Genomic DNA, 19,000 nt, shown 5'->3' with positions numbered 1-19,000 from the left:
GCTTTATTTTTTCAAAAATTTTGGCCAGTGGTGGGTCCTAGTGTGAGCTCTGCGGTGCTTGGGGTGTTGAATGGGGTTGATGAGATTCACATATTAATCATACCTTCATTGTGCTGATTCCTAAAATTAAGAATCCCAAGCTCATGTCAGAATTTTAGCCAATTAGCTTATGTAATGTTGTCTATAAAATAATTGCAAAAATGTTGGCCAATCGTCTTAAAGAGGTGCTGCCTTCTGTAATTTCCGACACTCAAAGTGCGTTTATTTCGGGCCGTCTCATTACTGATAATGCGTTGGTGGCATTTGAAGTGTTTCATTTTCTCAAGAATAAGAGGGCCGGAAAGGATGGTTGCCTGGCGTTGAAACTTGACATGAGTAAAGCCTATGACAGAGTGGAATGGCCATTTATTAATCAAATGATGCTCCTGTTAGGAGTTCTGCAACGGTTTGTGCAACTACTTATGAATTGTGTGTCCACTGTTTCTTTTTCTGTGCTTGTTAATGGGAAGCCTTCCAGAATGTTTTACCCAACAAGGGGCCTCCGCCAAGGGGATCCGCTTTCGCCTTATTTGTTTACTATTTGTGCAGAAGGAATGTCGGCGCTCCTCGCCCATGCTATGGCAGCTATAGCGATCCCGGGTTTACCCTTGTTGTACAGTGATCCGGACATGTGTCCGTGGATGTTGGTAGTTGTTTATTATCTTGTTTGCATCCTCTTTACTTTGTATATTGAGTTATAGGATGTGTTTGGCAGGTTTGTTACAGCTTGGTTGTGTTTGGGAGCCTAGTGCTGCTGCCCAGACTTTTGGACCTTCGCTCGAGCGAGGAGTTGGTCGCTCGAGCGAGAGTTGAGTTCGTGTCTGGTGGATCGAGCCAGAGTGGCTTCGCTCGAGCGAGCGATTGCGTCTGGTCCTGGACCTGAGAGTTGCATTTCTTGGCTCGAGTGAGTTTTCTTCGCTCGAGCGGTCTAGTTTGTTCTTCGCTCGAGCAAGAAGTCTGTCGCTCGAGCGTGCTGGTAGCAGACCTGTTAGCTCGAGCGAGCATTCTTTCGCTCGAGCGCACTTCTGAGTTTTTGGCTCGATCGAGAACTTCTTGGCTCGGGCGAGAGTTTTCTGTGTCTGGTCGCTCGAGCGACAAAGTCTTCGCTCGAGCGAGCGTGTTTTATATCAGCGGACAGTAGCGTTTTTGAACATCAATTTTTCACTTTCTTTTTCTTTCAAACCCTAGATCCGAGACTCTCTCTCTCTAAACCTACACTCTCTCTAAGATTTGATCTCCCTAGAGTGTGAATCTAGCCTAGGGCCTTTGTTAAAAAGATAGAGGGCGTTGAGAGCTTCGACTTAATCTGAAAAAGTTTGGATTTGGAGCACGTTGATCTTCGAGTCTTCATCTCCTTTTTGGCTCAAACTTCGAGGTAGGGATATCCTACTCCTCTCTATGGATTTTGTCTTTAAATTTTAGTATTTTGAGATGTTGGGGTTGGTTTGCTAATTTGGTGAAAGTTCGGGGCTTTTGTGTAATTTTACAAAAGTTGGGGTTTTATTTATAATAAACCTAGATGCATGTTTGGCATAGAGAAATGGAATAAATGTTGAATCATTGGTGAAAATGGGACCTAAGGGTTGAAATGTCAATTATGGATAATGTCCTAATTACATTGTTTAATTAATTGGGATAATTAATTGTGAGAAATGAGGAAATGAAATGTTGACTGAATATCTATTGTGCATTTATTTTCTGTTTAGAGATAACTGCTTTGGGCTATCGGTGGAGGATAGTCGTGATTGTTGTAGACAATGCATGATGATTAGGCAAACGAAAACTAATCAATGGAATGTGTCATGGAATTTGACGGTTGATAGAATACATTAACTGTATGTATTGAGTGATTGTATATAGAACCAATGTGTTTGTATACGTTATGTGTAGAGGAGGAGATGGGGGATGTACTCCGCGGTTTAGGGGAAGATGGGGGATGTACCTCTAAACCGGATAGTGTTGGGAGAAGATAGGGGATGAACTCCGTAGATACAGCTCATATGCTTGTCTAGAGAAGTGAAGATAGAACTCATATGCTTATCTTTGTGAAGTATGGATACAGCTTATATGCTTATCTGTGAATGTGGGATATTGTCGTTATACATATCTGTTGAGAATGTGGATATAGCTTATATGCTTATCTGTGAATGTGGGATATTGTCGTTATACATATCTGTTGAGAATGTGGATATAGCTTATATGCTTATCTGTGAATGTGGGATATTGTCGTTATACATATCTGTTGAGAATGTGGATATAGCTTATATGCTTATCTGTGAATGTGGGATATAGTTTTTATACATATCTGTTGAAATAATGATAGAGCTAACATGCTTATCTGTTGAAAAAGGGAGAAATGAAAAGTAACTTGGACTCATAAGTCGTATGACATAAATATGTGATTTATGTGAATGTATCAGTGTTGGCCATCTATCAATTGCTAATCTTTTAGTTATTGTTCATGGTTGGTTTAGTGTATTTCTACTGGGCTGTGGCTCACCCTATATGGGAATATCATTTTCAGGTACAGGTAGCACGCCACCTCCAAGGACATAGCTTGGGAGGCTAGAGGCGGACATACTTTTGTCGTTTTGTTTTTGATGTATTACATGTAAATTCAAGCCAAGGGCTTAATGTGTAAATGAGTTAGTACTCTTTTTGTTGTAACCAAGTGTTAACTTAGAAAGCTGTAAGCCCGTAGGGCATTTTGCTTTTGTTGTTAACATGTAATACTTATGTAATGAAACTCTGATGAATAAAAGAATGTGGTTATTTCATATGTCAACGAATGTCTTATTTGATGGGTTTAATGTTATTATTTTGAGGGCGTTACAGCAGCTAACTGGTTGTTCGGAATTTCAATTTGCCGGGGTAGTCCACACTTGTCGCATTTATTTTTTGCCGATGATAGTCTTCTATTTGCGGCTGCTAAGGAAGATGAGGCAGGTGTTTTGCGAGATATTCTCCAAAAGTATGAGCAAACATCGGGGCAAAAAATTAATTTCCAAAAATCGGCTGTTTGTTTTAGTAAAAATACGGACTTGGTTACTCAGCGAGTGGTGACATCTATTCTTGGGGTGGGCTCATTGGCGCCGTACGGGAAGTATTTGGGATTACCATATTGTGTGGGGCATTCTAAGCGCGCCATTTTGGGGTTTGTTAAGGAGCGTGTATGGACTCGAGTAAATGGTTGGAAGGAAAATTTTTTATCGGTGGCGGGTAGAGAGGTAATCATTAAGTCTGTTGCTCAAGCCATACCCACTTATATTATGTCCTATTTTCGCCTCCCTGATGGAATGTGCCATGAAATTGAGTCTATGGTGTGCAATTTTTGGTGGGGACAAAAAGAGGAAACCCGTAAAATTCATTGGACTAGCTGGAAACAATTGTGTAAGTCTAAATTACAGGGTGGTATGGGATTTCGGTGCCTTCAAATTTCAATTCATCTTTGTTGGCCAAACAGTGTTGGCGATTAGTGCAGCGGCCTCAATCTTTGGTTGCGCGGGTCTTTAAGGCTAGGTACTTTCCTCAAACTTCATTTCTCGATGCTTTGGTCGGGAGCAATCGATCTTTCACCTGGAGGAGTACAGTCGGATCTCGAAGTCTATTAAATGCTGGGCTTCGATGGCGTGTTGGGAATGGTGCGAACATCTCGGTTAGGTATGATAAATGGGTTCCACGGCCTCACTCTTTTAAGGTAATTTTGCCACCTTCGACTCTTTCGGATGATGCGCGGGTTAGTGATTTGATTGATTCTGAGAAAGGTACATGGTATGATGAGATGCTTACGCAAAATTTTTTGGGCATGGATGTGGAGGCTATCCGATGCATTCCTCTTTTGTCCCACGTTACCTTCGGATAAATTGGTCTGGCATTTTTCCCGAAATGGTGAGTTTTCGGTACGATCGGCATATCATTTGTGTATGGATATGACCTCTTTGGATGGCCAAGGTGCTACCTCCACTAATGGGCAGTCGCATAAGCAGTTCTGGCGAGGTTTCTGGCAGCTTCATTTACCAACCAAACTCAAGATTTTTGGTTGGAAAATGTGTCTTGGGTTGTTAGCTGTAAGGGCCAATTTGCGGCAACGTCATATCGTCAATATGGGTTTATGTCCTGGGTGTGGAGTGGAGGCTGAAATGGTAGGCCATTGTTTTCACAACTGCGGTTTTGCCATGAAAGTGTGGATGTCGAGCTCACTTAATTTGGTTATCAAATCTACTCCTGTTAACAATTGTTTTAAGTGGGTCTATCAACTCACGGCCACAATTGGTCCAGAACCGATGCAATTATTTGCTGCTATTTGTTGGTGCCTTTGGAATAATAGAAACTCCATCCTGTTTGACAATAAATCAAGGACTATGGAGGAAGTTGTCTCTTTCGCGGTGAATTATGTATCCGAATATGATCAAGCACAAAAGCGCGGCCATCTTCCTGCGGCCCAGGTGCGGATGCGAAGGTGGGTTGTGCCACGCGAGGGTGTCTTCAAACTGAATTTTGATGGCTCTGTTAGGAAGGCCCATGCCAGTGCTGGTGTTGGCATTATTATTCGGGACTGTCATGGGGAAGTCATTGCGTCTATGGTTGAGCGGATCCCGTATATGGAGGATGTTGATTGTGTGGAAGCTATGCGTGCGATAAAAGCTCTTCAATTGGGATGTGATTTGGGGTTGGGGCATATTCATTTTGAAGGTGATTCTAAAAATGTGGTGGCTGCAATTCAAGGTAAGGCGGATAATTTATCTTGCTATAATACACAAATTATGACTTGGTTGTAACTCAAAGTGTATTATTTTGGTTATCAATCGAAAATGTCTTTACTAATTTCTTATATTTTTTATTATGTCTAAAGTGATGCATCGGATCTTTAATTATACTGCAAGATGATATTTGATTATGATATATTATAATACTTTTATATGATTTATTATACGAAAATGTGTTTAAACTTTAAAATGAGTTGACTCAAAGGTAAAATCAGTAAGATCGCAAGAGTTATTTACATTGATATATAAAAAATTATAAATTCAAATCATAAATAGTGTCTTCAAAGATAATCAATTACAAAATCTCTATAACCTTAATAATTTCAATTTTCAAAGGGGTTCTGATTAATTATGTGACGCATTATAATAACTGCAAACTTTTTATTCCAGCCAAATTATTTTGTATATCTCTTCCGACAGAGCTCATGAAGGTGCATTATCATTAATACTATAAATTTAAAATTTTTATTTAAAAATTATTCAAGAAACATCAATAGGTGCCTTAATTATATATAATCATTTTCGATAAATTATTATTCTCTAACATAATACTTCACACTATTTATCATTTGACATTTGCTAATTTATCTTCTAAAAGCTTAACAAAAAAAAGTATTGAGTTCCATTATTTTAATCAATCAATATCAAATTGGACACTATACGTGTACGTAAATCACTTATAGAAATATGATGTTTAACATAAAATCATTATGGAGTTAACTTTAATGAATGTAATAATATTTTATATTATGCCATGTGTTACAAAATTCATGATTCACTTTTCAGAAACATAAATACACTTAAAAAGTATAATATTTGTGAAAAAAATATTTAAAAAATTCAAAAAATATAAAAATTCAGTAAATTTTTCGTATTCTAATGTGTTTATTGATTTTTTAAAATATTTTTTTTACAAATATTTTACTTTTTCGATACATCTAGGTACATCTAAAAAAATAAAAAAATTGCTTAAAATTTTAAAAATATTCACCAAAAACAAAAAAATACGAAAAATAAAAAACTCAATTTTTAGAAATTAAATTTAGAAATTAAAACCAAACACACTGAATAATACTAATTTTAATTTAAATTATTTATTTTAATAATCTTAACCTTATTGTTTTATAAATGTGTTACTTGAATACTTATATATAACAAATTTAGTTAAATTGTTTGTTTATTTTGATAATTTTAGTTTTATTATGCTATAAAAGTGTAATTATCATATAATAATGTTATATAATATATATTAAATTATAAGATAGTAAAATAAACACTCATTTTGATATTAAAAATAATAGTTAAATTAGAAAGAGAATTAATAATATAAAATTAAAAGTGATTCTAATTATAAAATTTTATTTTTAATTTTATATTTATTTGGAAAATAAAAATATGTATAAATAGAACACACAAAATTTATTTAAAAGATTAAATATAAATATTTTGTGATTGGATTAAGAAAGAAAATACATAAATTAATTATATAGAGCATTGATTTTTTCTTTAATATTATTTTTGAATTATTCATACATATATAGGTATATAAAATTTAAATTAAATATAAATATTTTTTAATAAATAATTTAATATTAAATAAAAAATAATATTAAGATATCAATAAGATAGACAAAAAATACATATAAAATATAAAAGAAAATTAATTTGATCCGTGCAATGCACATAATTAAGCACATTTTGTCTTATTTATTTATTTATTTATTTGTATATTGAAATAATTATTTTTCAAATATCATAATAATTAAATTATAATTATATATATGAAAAATAAGTATTTCTCAAATAGATTCTATATAAAATTAGTTATTATAATTGAAATTCAGTTTGTATAGAACTTTATATATAAATGAAAAAGACATGTTAATGTAATTTTTTTTTAAAAAAAAATAAGTTTTTAGAATGTGTCACATAAAAAAGAAAAACAATTACTGCTTATATATATATATATGATAGTATAGACAGATATAGATAGATAATAGATAATTCTATGTGGTGTTTTAGGAAGTTAGTAAAGAGTTGACTTTTTGAATTTTTTGGCAAAAAGCTGGATTCTTTTGGGTAAAAAAATTGATTTTTTTGGCTAAAAAAACTAAAAAGTCAAAAAACTAAGGTTGTGTTTGGTAGAATTTTGTAAATATGATTTGAGAGTATGAGTTGCATTTTGAGTTTGTGAGTTGTGGAATTATGATTTGAGTGTAGAAAATTTGTTTGATTATGGTTTTTGAATAGAGTGTTGAATTGTGCTTTGAATTGTATGTGGAATTGAGTTTTGAGAGTTTGATGTGACATGTGAACTAAGAAAATTTGTTTGGTGATGAGTTTTCAAAATAGTTTTCAGAACTTAATTCAACCTTTAATTGATAATAAAACACACAACTCATATATCGATATCCGTATTTTTTTATCAATAGTCATAACCAAACTATTTTTAAAATACTCAAATTAAAAAATAATTTTTTTTTCAATTTTCAATTAATTGTTTTTAAGTAATTTTTTTGAATAATTTTTTTGTCAAATAATTTTTTTTTTTGTAAATAACTTCTATGTCAATTATTTTGCATCAATTAATTTTTCTGTGAATTTATTTTTTGGGACTGTGCAAACATTTTGTACAATACGTTTTTAATTTTTTTCAAAAATTTTGTTGAAGTCAACAACTTTGGAGAATACATATTGATAACAATTAACATAAATCAGTGTGTTTAATATTTTTAAATACAAATCAAAACGTAAACGTTACCAAACATTTTCATTACTTTTTCATTTATTACATTTTATTAATTTAATAAAAAAACTCTTTTCTTTTTGTGCATGCATTATTGTACTTTGAATGTCACTCACCCGTGAAGTGAAGGTCATATAATTGGAGGGAGTGATATTTGTGTATGAAATGACCAATTCGCCCCTCTTGATTTGAATAGTAGGTTGTTATGTAAGAACAAAATGAAAAGGAGAATATTGTAATTTCACTTATCCTATACACCTACCCCTACTATCCTGGGTGTCTGTTTCGTCACTATGGAATAAAGGAAAAGAAAGACAATGCCAAAAACCTGCACACATGGTCAGTATACGAATGCAATTAAAAATAAGTAAGGAAAATTAAAAAAAAATCAGTAACAAATGAAAAGTAAATAAGAAAAGAAAAGAAAAGAAAAGAAAAAAACCTTCTGAACCTCAGCCTTTATATAAGATCTGAGTCTGCACCATCTTCACCATCTCATTCCAACACCTTCAGCAACTCCATCACACTATAATATTAAGTACATTCAGTGTATATATTCGTTGAAGGAAGAGAGAAGAGGTTAGTATGAAGCACAGTTCATATTCTTGATAGCTTGAGAGCTAAGTTGCAGGGAGGCGAATTGTAGGTGAAGAACAGCCACCAGGGACAACCGGCCGATCATGCCGCCAGTCATCCGGTTCAGCCACCAGTTCGCCTTCTGTACCCAGTTTCGCTATCTGTTTCTTTTTTCGCACCAACATTATACATTTTTCTTAACTTCACACCAACATCATACTTTTACTATACATTTTGCATACATTTTTCTTAACTTTTGCATACATTTTTCTTAACTTTTGCAGTCATTATGCCGAGAACAAAAAGAGCGAGACCGAACGTGGCGAAACCTCTAACCCTGTACAACGTGAACCACAGCAACAACATCATGACTATCCAACTGATGATTTTCTCACATATAATCATGAACAAGCCTATTCAAATTTCGCTAATTGATCAATTGTTACGAGGAGAAAGGTAAATCTACCTTCTGAATATAATCCACTGTTGCTTGGAAGATTGGATACAATGGGACGGTTACATTTAACTAATTTACTACATAAGGTATATCCCCGTCTTGTACATTTATTTTACGTTCACTTGACATCTGCTGAGCAACAAGTGGAACCGTTCAGTCTGACCTCTTATGTGAAGGGAAAAGTAATCACACTCAACCCCCGCACTTTGGCACAAATTATTGGAGTTGAAATAGGAGATTTGCAATGCTATTTTCAAACTGAGGCTCAGTTAGCTACCATTGTTGATGATCTAACTGAGGTTTATACCGCAATTTTGGGAGTGACATTTTCAACTATCCATCAATGAAGAATACGAAGGTGAGGTTTTAAATGTTTGGCTTGTAAATTAGTGCCGATGAATCGGCTCTCACAAATTGTGGTATAAACCTCAGTTAAATCATCAACAATGGTAGCTAACTGAGTGTCAGTTTGAAAATAGCATTGCAAATCTTCTGTTTCAACTCCAATAATTTGTGCCAAAGTGTGGGGGTTGAGTGTGATTACTTTTCCCTTCACATAAAAGGTTAGACTGAACGGTTCCACTTGTTGCTCAGCAGATGTCAAGTGAACGTAAAATAAATGTACAAGATGGGGATATACCTTTTGTGGTAAATTAGTTAAGGATAACCATCCAATTGTATCTAATCTACCAAGCAACAGTGGATTATATTGGGAAGGTAGATTTACCTTTCTCCCCGTAACAATTGGTCGATTAGTGAAATTTGAATAAGCTTGTTCATGATTATATGTGAGAAAATCATCAGTTGGATAGTCATGATGTTGTTGTTGTGGTTCACGTTGTACAGGGTTGAGGTTTCGCCACGTTCGGGTCTCGCTCTTTTTGTTCTCGACATGATGACTGCAAAAGTTAAGAAAAATGTATACAAAAGTTAAGAAAAAAGTATGAAAAATGTATAGTAAAAAGTATGATGTTGGTGTGAAGTTAAGAAAAATGTATGAAAAATGTATGATGTTGGTGCGAAAAAAGGAACAGATAGGCAACAGATAGCGAAACTGGGTACGGAAGGCGAACAGGTGGCTGAACCAAATGACCAACAGGATGACCGGCCGGTTGTCCCTGGTGGCTGTTGTTCGCCTGCAATTTGCCTCCCTACAACTCAGCTCTCAAGCTATCAAGAATATGAACTATGCTTCAAACTAACCTCTTCTCTCTTCTTTCAATGGATATATACACAGAATGTAATTAATATTATAGTGTGATGGAGCTGCTGAAGGTGTTGGAATGAGATGGTGAAGATGGTGTGTTGGAATGAGATAGTGAAGATGGTGCAGACTCAGATCTTATATAGAGGCTGAGGTTTAGAAGGTCCAGAAGGTTTTTTTTTTCTTATTTACTTTTCATTTGTTACTGATTTTTTTTAATTTATTTTCCTTACTTATTTTTAATTGCATCCGTATACTGACCATGTGTGCAGGTTTTTGGCATCGTTTTTCTTTTCCTTTATTCCATAGTAAGGGTGGGCGCGGGTCGGTTGCGGCCACGGAACCTCCAATCCGCCATCTATCTGCCAGATTGGCGGATTGAAGAAAATCAATCCGCATCCGTCCGCCAATCCGGTGGATGTGGATTGAGCGGATTGACGGTTTGGCGGATGGATGCGAATCGGTTTAGCAGTTTAAAATTTTATAAATTTTTAACATAATTCAACTTGTGTACTTCCTCAAAAAAAAAAAGAAGAAGAAAGTGTTACAGTCAATAACTTAAAAAAGTATTACAATCACTGTATGCCTTATCCAAAGAAAGAAAGTTTGAAACTTTAGAATATCACGATCACTGCATACCTCATCCACATATTACAATCACAGCATGATTCATCCATATAAAGTATTACAATCTGTGATTCTTAAAATACAATAACAATTCAAACCACCAAAACCATAAACAGAGCAGTAATAGAAATTGTATGTCTTTATATTGTTATATCTACGTACGTTTTTTAAAACAAAAATCAACCAGCATATATCATATTTTCTATTTATTATTTTTAGAGCTAGATTTAAAAACCAAAAAATATAGATAAATAATACGTTTATTTTTTCAATTCAAAAAATATATTCAAGTTGAAATTTTTTTTTCAACAGAATATTTAAACTCTTTTTCAATTGAAAACACAAACATAATATTTAAACAAATTGAAAATATGAAGTCTTATAAATTACTAGCGGTGCTCGCTATTTGGCAGTTCGGTTGCGGCCAAAGAAATCTCAAATCCACCATTCGTCCGCCAAATTGATGGATTGGAGAAAATCAATCCGCAACCGTTCGCTTGTCATCACGCATTCGTCCAAAATGCGGCAGATCGGTTCGGTTCGGTTGGTTTTGACGGATCAGTATATCCGTTACTCACCCTTATTCCACAGTGATGAACAGACACCCAGGATAGTAGGGGTAGGTGTATAGGATAAGTGAAATTACAATATTATCCTTTTCATTTTGTTCTTACATAACAACCTGCCATTCAAATCAAGAGGGGCGAATTGGTAATTTCATACACAAATATCACTCCCCCCAATTATATGACATTCACTTCACGGGTGGGTGACATTCAAAGTATAATAATGTATGCACAAAAAGAAACGAGTTTTTTTATTAAATTAATAAAATGTAATAAATGAAAAAGTAGTGAAAATATTTGGTAACATTTACGTTTTGATTTGTATTTAAAAATATTAAACACACTGATTTATGTTAATTGTTATCAATATGTATTCTCCAAAGTTGTTGACTTCAACAAATTTTTTGAAAAAAATTAAAAATGTATTGTACAAAATGTTTGCACAGTCCTAAAAAATGAATTCACAAAAAAATTAATTGACACAAAATAATTGACATAAGAGTTATTTACAAAAAAAAATATTTGACAAAAAAAATTACTTAAAAACAATTAATTGAAAAAAAAAATATTTTTTAATTTGAGTATTTTAAAAATTGTTTGGTTATGACTGTTGATAAAAAATACGGATATAAAAATATACTGAATTCACATGTCACATTAAACTCTCAAAACTCAATTCTACATACAATTCAAAACACAATTCAATACTCTATTCAAAAATCATAACTAAACAAATTTTTTACACTCAAATCATAATTCCACAACTCACAAACTCAAAATACAACTCATACTCTCAAATCATATTTACAAAATTCTACCAAACACAACTTAACTTTTTACCAATGTTGCCAAAATGCCCCTAAGTAATATAAAAACTCACTGTGTTTGGTTTGAGTTTTTTGAATTGAGTTTTTTGAAAACTGAGTTTTTTGATTTTTGTGTTTTTTTGTTTTTAGTGAATATTTTTAAAATTTTAAGCATATTTTTTACTTTTTTAGATGCACCTTACTTAGATGTTTTCAAAAAGTAAAAAATTTGTGAAAACATATTTTAAAAAATTAATAAATACATAAAAATATAAAAATATATACTGAATTCTCGTATTTTTTTTGTATTTTTGGTATTTGGTGAATTTTTAAAAGATTTTTTTTCAATTTTTTTTTTTACTTTTTAAGTATATTTATGTTAGGTATGTCTAAAAATTAAAAAAATTACTTAAAATATTAAAAAAATCAGTAAAAACAAAAAAACACGAAAAATAAGAAAATAATAATTTTTAAAAAATATTTTTAAAAAATATTTTTAAAAAATGATAACCAAGCAAAGTTCACACAAAAAAAAACAAAACAAAAATCAAAAAACAAAACAAAACAAAAAAAAAAAAACCAAAACAGAACAGGCTGTTAGAGAAATGAATGCTTTTGACATGTTCACTATCCTATCTACTAGAACCATCTCATTTTCTTCGCAAATGATGATATTACTACTTTTCCACTATCGAAAGTAGTACTTTCCCTATAATTCTGTTTGTAAAAGAAATAATAATAATAATTAGCCCTAGGTCAATAATCAAATTCACCTATTCCAATCGACAAAAAATCAACTGATTGGGCTGCCAAAAAGGGTGGATGGAAAGGTCATGATTGATGCTTTTTCCTTTTTAAAAAGATGCTATATATAAATAAATTATATTTTATATGACTTTCTTACTACCTGCATTAACTAACATGGATCTTACTATATTTTATGTCATTATAAAAACAGTAAAAGAAGGGACCATTACATAACAATCCTCCTCCCTTAAGAGCCCCAATTGGGCAGGATCAATGTGATGAAGGTTTTGTTCAAAAAAGAAAAATAAAATTTTAGGTCTGGAATATATACAACAGTAAAAAAAATTAGAAGAAAAATCATACATTAACATCAGGAGCACAAGGTAACCGTGGTGCATCATGAGGGAGGTATCAGTAATGTCAAAAGGAGAAGCACATGCTAATGGAAGTATGTGAGCTGTAAAGCCTTGATGGAAGGGATGGAATATTAGTTTTCTCACTGATTGTTGCTTGCTACAGACACACCCACATCTCTCTCTCTCTCTCTCTCTCTCTCTCTCTCTCTCTCATTGTCATTGGTAGTTGAACTCCAATTTGTCTGTACTACAAGAGGGTGTTTGTCTGTAACAATACCTCTAACTGAATACAGTCACTTGGTTTCTGTGTAATCTTTTTCTTGGAGAACAGAATGCGCAGGAATGCATACAAAGTGCAGACAATTAAGGAAGGACCAGAGGCTCTTCATTTTTCAATCAAAAGTGAAGCCAAATGTGAGACAAAAACAAAAGAGAATGTGTAAATTCATTGAGGATATCTGAAAGCTCACCAAGCATATATATACTTTGGAGCGGGTCTAAAAGAGGATTCTTAATTAGAAATACAGAAAATTGTAGCAACTTAATGCAATCACCTGCAAAATAAAAATTATCTGTTCAAACTGCTTCCAAAAAATTATTTAAAGAAACCCCACATAGGGTGGGCAGAACAGAGATCGCAGTGTGCACCTACCTGTACAAGACAAAGAAGATAACAAAATGATAAAGACGTCATCGCTGGAGAATCTCAGCTCATCACATAGGATGGGCAGTCTTGTGCATTTCTACTATACATTTAATTGAAGGAAATCAATGCAACTAACAGGCAAGCACAAAGAATCTCTGTAATCTGAACTGTAGCTAGTCAATAAGTTGCCACGAAGAATGCAATAGGGGAAATAGATCTTTCCCACAAGATTGATAGCGTAGAAATTTCTACTTTCTGTTTGAAATTGAGATGAAATATGAAAATATGTTTACAGAATTGATTACATATTGTAAAATCAGTACTCCATTTTTTTTTTTTTACTTCAGAAAAAATCTCATAAGAAAAAAAGTTTCATTGATGTTCAAAATCAAGAAAATTTAATCTCTTTGAATCAATAGAAAGGTTTGTCAAGTTAAACAGAATCAATATGTTTTGTTGAGTTCATATGCAAGCATTGAAAAATTGGGTTAATTCAAAGTTCTTTTTTTCAAAAATAGAAAATAAAAAATAACTGAAGGAGACAAGGATATTGTCTTTTTTGCTTCCATAAAAATAATTTCCTCACTAGAACCTTTTTAAAACCATGTCTAACACCAAATTCTCTTCAAGTTATGTATAACATAGAAATAGTGATGGCAAGGCAAAGGAAAAGATTGAAGAGCATTCTACAATTCATTAGCTTCGCATAATGAACAAAGGAGAAAAGGATTAACATCTCACGGACAAATGAACCCTTTGGCTACATAAGTAGATAAACAAATTCAAGAACATAAAAAATCAATTGAAAGAAAACCATAAGAAGTCTACATCAGTGTGATTTGCAAGCAATGAAAGCTTACATGCTTGAGCTTCGCTTAATCAAATCAGCAATAAACCTTAAATCAATCTCTGAAGAAAGTTTCTTCTTCTTCTTCTTCTTCTTCTTCTTCTTCTTCTTCTTCTTCTTCTTCACAATGAACTAGCTATAATCAGCTGCCTCAGCAGTAAAACTTAACTGAGAAATCATGTTATTATTATCCCCAACTGACTGGTGTCGCTTCAAGCGAAAGTCACTCCCATGCCGACTTCTCCCTCTACCAACAAACCTTCCACTTCCAATTCTAAAACTAGAGCCTCCTCCATTTGCAGATTTCAATTTAGGATCATAATAACCATCGACTCCACCCTGAAATTCAGACTCCCCATCAGTTCCAGCCATGAGGTCCATCAAATTATTCCTGAAACCCAAATCAGAGTACACTCTCCGCGAATTCCTCGACGGCCTATCACACTTAGCATTCAAATTACTCTCTTCTACAACACCCTTGGGCCTCAAATTCAACTGGGATTCAACTGGGCGTCCCATTGTCTCAACCATCAAGCATGGATTACTAAAACCGTTCCATGAATGAAGAGGAACCAATTCACTCAACCTAGTGAGACTCTCAACAACCTCCTTCATGGAGGGCCTCCTCTCCCTACAAGACCTCACACACTTGGCTGCAATGACAGCCAATTGCTTCCTCACAAGAGGGTCCTTGGGAGGCTCAATCCTGGGATCATATACAGCCAAAAGCTTCCCTCCCCTTATCAATGGAACAGCCCAATCCACAATAGAAGGTGGAGAATGGCCAACATCAATGGCCTTCCTGCCACTTAGAATCTCCAACAATAATATACCAAAGCTAAAAACATCAATTTTGGTACTCAAATTATCAGGAGTGACATAACATGGATCAAGATACCCAATTGTACCTGCGGGCGGAGTAGAGAGGAGTCGTCGATGATAATTATCGACATGGCAGCGAAAAGCCAAGCCGAAATCGCCCAAGCGGGCATTGAAGTGGCGATCGATCAAGACATTGGCGGACTTGATGTCGCGGTGGATGACAGGAGGGATGGAAGAATGGAGGGTGTGGATGGCATTAGCAGTCTGAAGAGCGAGGCGAATTCTACGACCCCAATTGGGAGGAGGGCGAGGAGGAGTGGAATGGAGGAGGTCGTAGAGAGTGCCGTTACTCATGAACTCGACGACCAAGAGGCGGTGGCGGTGGGAGGGGTCGCTTGTGAAACCCAACAAATTGACGAGGGATGGGCTGTGGAGTTGGGAGAGGATGTCGATTTCGTTGTCGGCTTCGGTGGGAATGGGATTGTGGGGATTGTGGGGAATGGGTTTTTTGACGGCGACGACAAGGCCGGAGGGGAGGAGGGCCTTGTAGACGAGGCCGTGGCTGCCTCGGCCGAGAAGTTTGTGGGAGGAGAAGCCATTGGTGGCGGATTCGAGGTCGCTGTACTCGAAGTGTTGGAGGATTTTGAATGGCAGGTTTTCTTCTTCTTCACTGTTGTATTGGGTTTTCTTCTTCTTTTTGTTGTTCTTGTTGGAGATGGAGTTGGAGGAGGAGGGTGGTGGTGGTGGTGGTGGTGATGGGGATTGGAGATTGGAGACTGAGATTGCTGATTCAGCTTTACAAGTTAGATAGCCCAACATGGCATCAACAAAGAAAGAAAGAAAGAAAGAAAGAATTCAAGTGTGGATTGGATTGGATTGATGTAAATGAGTGATATATATATATATATTCTATGACAATAGATAGATAGATAGATAGATATATTGATAGAGATATGAACACTAAAAAGTGGAGGAGGAGCTGTTGTATATGTTGTGTTGTAAGCTTGGCATGTTGCTTTGCTGCTTGATGCCTGCTGCCTGGGTTGTCGATTCTCTTGGTGTGTGGGGTGTCTGTTCAATCAGGCTCCGTTTCGATGGCTGAAGTAAGCAATAATAAATTTGTCGTTTTTTCCACGAGCAAGGATCCTCGTGATTTTTTCTTAAAGTTTCCTAGAGTGCTACATTGTGTGGTTGAGATTTACTGGCAAGTCACATCAATATGTGACTTGCCAGTAAATCTCAACCACACAATGTAGCACTCTAAGAAATTTTAAGAAAATTTCACTCTAGAGGATCCTTGGTGTTTTTCCACACCATTTTGTTTGGAAATTGGAAGGAATTTTAATAAATAAAGGCGCATACATGTCTTATTGGACTAATTTGCAGTATTATACATTGGGGGGTGTTTGGCAAGTTAAATTTTAGTCTTTTTTTTTTTTTTTTTTGGCTAAAATTCATATAAAGATAAAATAGGTTATGCCTCGTTTGGAAATATACTATTTTAATAATTTTTTAGTTTTTTAACTAAAATATAATAAAAAAAAACTAGCATATTTGGAATGATTTTTTTATTTTTTACGAAAAGGTATGCAAAATAGTAGAGAGAAAATAGAATTTGACTTTTTGGTATAGGTTATAAGTTTTTTGATTTTTTTAGTAATTTTTTGACTTTTAGGCTAAAACACTCACATGCCAAACGAGGCGGACAAAATGTCTCATTAAATTCATAATTATTTCATCTTTTCACTTATAAACATTACATTCAATTACAAAAAAAAATCTAACTATCTTTTCAAATACAAAAATTTTAACTTACTAAAATAGCATACAAAATAACAACTTTCCAAACACCCATATTATATATATACTAAGGGGACTTGTGTTTAAAATATAAATTTTAATTTTGAATTTATAATATACTTTTTTATTGTTTAAGTAATGAAAGTGTTTTTTGGTAAGTAAATAGTTTTAAATTCAAATCTTGTATCCCTCTTTTAACTATTTTTTTTTTTATTCATTTTTTGGATTAAGAAATTAACACTTGGCATAAGAAAAGAATGTCACTAGACAAAAAGAGAGAAGAAAATTTATGGATACCAAGTGAGATGTTCACTTTTAATAATATACTAGGATGGAAATTTATGAACACCAAATGAAGTGTTCACTTTTAATAATATACCAGGGATGTAAGCCCACCTGATGGATGTGCTATTAACTCTATAAAATATAAATTTTGATTTTGAATTAGAAATATATATAGTGTTTGTTGATCAAGTAATAAGGGTATTATTTTTCAAACCCAAGACCTTAGGTTCAAATATTGTGCACTTCACTTTGTAATTTTTTTTTTTTTCCTTCTTTGATATAAAAAAATCCACTTAGCAAAAGAAGAGAGTAGGCTTCAAGAGACTAAATGAATTGTTCGCATATATAATAGTATATATATATAATATTAGCGGGTGACACACTGTACATGTAATAATAAAAACAAATAATAAAAATTTTAATATCATAATATGTATTTTGCTTAAACAATAAGTATGTTCTTAATGAAATTTAAGGTCTTAGGTTCAAAACTTCCTTACGCTCTGTATAATAATTTTTATTTTTTATTTTAACAGATATAAAGTTGCTACGTGGCATGAGGAGAAGAAGGGTTCACCAAACCAATTCAGGCCTTCACTTAATAATAGTATAGATAAAAAATTTAATATCATAATATGTATGTTGCTTAAGAGATAAATATGTTCTTAATGAAACCTAAGGTCTTGAGTTCAAAACTTACTTATGTTTATTTTTATTTTAGCATATATAAAGTTGCCACATGGCATGTCATAATATGTATATTCTTAATGAAACCTAAGGTCTTGAGTTCAAAACTTACTTACGCTGTTTATAATAATTTTTTTATTTTATTTTATTTTAGCATATATAAAGTTGCCACATGATATGAGAAGAAGAAGGTTTCATTAAACCAATTTAAGCCTTCACTTAATAATAGTATAAAAGATAGATAGATAGATATTAGGGGTGTGAGACCACTAGATAAATGTACTTAAAATAGAAATTTTAATTGTAAATTGAAAATGTATCTTCTATATTATTTAAGTAGTGAAAATATTCTTTATTAAGTCAACAATGGTCATAGGTCCCTTGACAAAAAAAAGGAAAAAAAGATTTATGCACCTAAGCGAGTTGTTCATTTTTAATAATAATATAAATAATAGCATAGATTTATATTTATAGAGAAATTTCAGTACATGTACAGTGTACACTTTAAAAAAAATTATAAATAAATGATAAACTGTATACACATTAATAATTATAATTATAATTTTTTTTATGAATTGTAATAATTTTTTAATAGTACAACTGAGGAGTAATTTCCCTATATTTATTTGGGTAATGTTATAACTAAATCATCTTCAAATATATATATATATATATATATATATAAGTTAATATCACATGACGTATAATTAAAAAAAAAATAGATCATAACTAAAACATCATAAGTTATAATTAGGGGTTTTTTTTTTAAGGTCCTTGATATTATGATTTTATAGCATAAAGGACATCAAATATTTTTATGATGTCTAAGGTCCATCAACTATATTTTCATAATGTCTAAGGTCCCTCAACCTTGATCTAGAGAAATTTCAGTCCAGAGAAAATTGGTCAAGAGAAATTTCAGTCCAGAGAAAATTGATGCAGAGAAATTTCAGTCTAGAGAAATTTCAGTCCAAATTTCTCTGGAAAATCTAATTATTCTCAGAAAATTTTCAGATCTGCTGC

General features: G+C 33.3%; 2 protein-coding genes and 1 long non-coding RNA gene across 3 annotated transcripts in view; 1 reads left to right on the top strand and 2 right to left on the bottom strand.

The window, feature by feature from the left end:
• The first annotated feature begins 200 nt into the window (after nucleotides 1-200).
• Nucleotides 201-3,901, top strand: LOC145791718 (uncharacterized). The gene is made up of 2 exons (XM_082872140.1): nucleotides 201-639; nucleotides 3,447-3,901. Exons 1-2 carry the CDS (start codon nucleotides 201-203, stop codon nucleotides 3,899-3,901), a joined length of 894 nt encoding a protein of 297 aa, XP_082728266.1.
• An 8,937-nt stretch (nucleotides 3,902-12,838) lies between these two features.
• Nucleotides 12,839-19,000, bottom strand: part of LOC145790011 (uncharacterized) — a 31,244-nt gene continuing 25,082 nt past the window's right edge. The window contains exon 2 of the long non-coding RNA XR_014328566.1: nucleotides 12,839-13,542. This is a non-coding gene — a long non-coding RNA (uncharacterized LOC145790011). The remainder of the gene's footprint in view (nucleotides 13,543-19,000) is intronic.
• On the bottom strand, nucleotides 14,209-16,313 carry LOC114290012 (serine/threonine-protein kinase-like protein At3g51990). The gene has a single exon (XM_028233878.2). The coding sequence runs from the start codon at nucleotides 16,022-16,024 to the stop codon at nucleotides 14,516-14,518; it is 1,509 nt and encodes a 502-aa protein (XP_028089679.2). The 5' UTR covers nucleotides 16,025-16,313; the 3' UTR covers nucleotides 14,209-14,515.

This window comes from Camellia sinensis, chromosome 5, assembly GCF_055761805.1.
Source record: "Camellia sinensis isolate YWXY chromosome 5, ASM5576180v1, whole genome shotgun sequence".
In the NCBI taxonomy this organism is placed as follows: domain Eukaryota; kingdom Viridiplantae; phylum Streptophyta; class Magnoliopsida; order Ericales; family Theaceae; genus Camellia; species Camellia sinensis.
This window is presented reverse-complemented; position numbering and strand designations above follow the sequence as displayed.